The sequence below is a fragment of the Arvicola amphibius genome, chromosome 7 (genome assembly GCF_903992535.2).
Source record: "Arvicola amphibius chromosome 7, mArvAmp1.2, whole genome shotgun sequence".
Lineage (NCBI taxonomy): Eukaryota > Metazoa > Chordata > Mammalia > Rodentia > Cricetidae > Arvicola > Arvicola amphibius.
In genome coordinates this window covers 65,666,094-65,668,877 of record NC_052053.1, presented here as the reverse complement: position 1 = coordinate 65,668,877, position 2,784 = coordinate 65,666,094, and the positions used below count along the sequence as shown (strand labels likewise).

Sequence of the window (2,784 nt, the reverse complement as noted above, 5' to 3'; positions counted from 1 at the left end):
TGTTCATCATAAATGGAACTATAAAATTATTTTAGTCTACTTAGTAGTCCTTGGTATAATACAAATGGACTTTATCAAAAGTTAGGAAATTCTTTTGTAAAATGGCCCAAATTTTCAAAAAAATTAACCATTCTTACATTTTGTTTAAAGTAATAGCTTTATATAATACAAACAATTTCAAATATGAGAATTATATTGCTTAATAATTTTGTAAGTTTCAAAGTCTCAGTTTAGATTAAAACTGTAATGTGTTTTTCAAAGAAACCACAAAGTGTCATCTATCGTATAAGTTTGTAAACTTACAATGTTGCATAACAAGTTTCAAAGAAATATGTCAAAATTTAATGCATGCATGCAAAGAAAATATGGATCTTTTTAATATCTTCTATTCTTCTCTCCTTGAATTTGGTATTGTAAATATAAATTTACACCACTTTACATTTTCTCATAGTTCAGACATTCTGTAAAGTCGCCATTTTTCAATGTAGAGACTTCTGTGGTTGATACAGCATTATAAATCCTAGATGATTTTTCCTGAGAAATTAGTGTATGGATCAATCATCCTGTCTGTTTCTCTGGCCTTTTACACCCACTCTTGGTCCTGAGCAATCTTGCATGAAGGTTTGTGTCTGGGCTCACACTGAAGGCCCCTCACTGTGGCACTTCTACAGTAGTAAGTGGCAGTGTCCTCAGCCTTCAGACTGTTCATTTGAAGATAGAGAGTGTTTTTGGAATCATCTCTGGAAATGGTGAACCGGGCCTTCACAGATGCACTGTAGTCTGTTTTGTAACTATTAGCTTTGTTTTTAATACGGCCAATCCACTCCAGACCCTTTCCTGGAGGCTGTCGTACCCAGTGCATATTATAATCGCTGAATGTGAATCCAGAGGCTGCACAGGAGAGTTTCAGGGAACCACCAGGCTTCACCAAGCCTCCTCCAGACTCCACCAGCTGCACTTCACACTGGATACCTTCAATAATAGAGAATTCCAGTGAGGAAAATGTAACACACTCCCACTATCGCTCCTACTAATTCCCACCTCTTACTCATGCTCCCACACACTCAGCATATCTTCTTCCCATAAATTACCTTTTAAAAGATTTACAAGGAATATGCAATTTAGCCACAACTTCATGGTGAGAGGTCTGTGTTCAGCGTTGATCTCTGAATGGGAAGAAAGGGGAATTCAGGACTGGGCTCCCCTGCAAGAGTGACAGAGTCAGGACTGGGCTGGTTTTCATGAGGAGAGGGAAGCACAATTTGCATTTCTTCCTTCCTGCTATATAATCAGCTCTAGGGTTGAAACAGTAGAGGGTGCAGTTTTTATTCATAACACAAAAATAACTAGATGAGTTAGATATCAGTACCAGTGTTACAATATTGCATTTTATCTAATGTGGATGTGTTAACTCTTTAAATTTTATGATTTAACTAAGTCTAAAACTCTGCTTGATTCACAAATATAATAAAATATTACTTGAATATTTTAAAGAATTGATATAAAGCTGAATTAATGTTAAATATAATTATTAAAATCTTGAACCTTCTTTAAAATCTTAATCAGGAGGGTAGAATGCACGAATTTCTAGACTTGATCCTCTCTTCTGACAAACATATATTGAAGAAATATGCCTGCTCTCCAGAATTACCCTTTGATATGTGGCAAAGCATACTGAAATCCCATTTTACACCTGTTTGACTATTTTAACATTTTGGTGTTATGTATTTACATACCTAGGAATTAATTCACCTTTAATTTTAAAATCCTTCAAGAGGCAAAGTTTCCACATCTGGGACAATCAACAAATCTCCTTCCTGGACTCTAAGCCACACACAGATGTCCTTCCATTTATCTTCACTCCTTGAAGATATGACATTCTAAGGTGTTTGAACAATAAGTCACAGGATGAGGAATCTTGAAATCATGACATACTACATGAGCAGATAATGTTTGAATTATTATTTTTTCACTTGTTGAATTCATTCTCTGAAAGAAACCAGCTTCATGTGACCTTTGAAATCTATGGATTGTGGCACTACTATTTGGGTTGTTTTTCCAGGAAAGTAACTAAGGTCCAAAGACATAATTACAGGTCTGTATCCCTTTTACTTTGGAAACTTCAGCAGAAAACATGAGAAATCCATAGTATGTCTGGCTGGTATCCTGAATTTAAAGGTAAAACATGTTAAGGAGGAAAAAACAACAAAATAAAAGTTCTTGCTGTCCACTTACTGTATTTGTTCTTTGGATTTCTGTAGTGAGGTGTGAATACAATGAGGTATCTTTCATAGCGCTTCAGTATGTTTCCTAGTAGTGGTGTAATTGAATACATTGTTTTATTTCTAATTTTTAAGAACTTCTGTATTGAGTTCTACAATTTCTGTACCAATACACCTTTCAATCAGAAACTGTAAACGTTAATTTCTTTGTACCTTCACCATTTTTTTACCTTTACTTACTTGATGAAAAACATTCTGCTTTGAGTGAAATAATTTAAAGACACACTTGGTATTTTTTGCTCTCTGATGTCTACATATATTGAACAATGTTTTATATATGTATTGGCCATTAATATTTGTTAATCAGAGAATCATCTGTAATTAATTTTTGTATATGTTGGTTTTTAATTTGTTTTTTATTTGTTAATGCTTTGGTTTATTCTTTATCCTAGTTAGTAATATCCATCAAACATATATATGACAAATATTTTCTTCTGTTTTCTAGCAAACATTTAAAAATAGCCAATACTATTAGTCATGAAATAATGGCAAATTAACTCAA

General features: G+C 33.7%; 1 gene segment (V, D, J or C); it reads right to left on the bottom strand.

The window, feature by feature from the left end:
* Window positions 1-583: 583 nt before the first annotated feature.
* LOC119819821 lies at window positions 584-1,167 on the bottom strand. The segment is given in 2 exon segments: window positions 584-972; window positions 1,092-1,167. Coding segments are annotated over 2 exon segments (435 nt in total).
* Window positions 1,168-2,784: the final 1,617 nt, after the last annotated feature.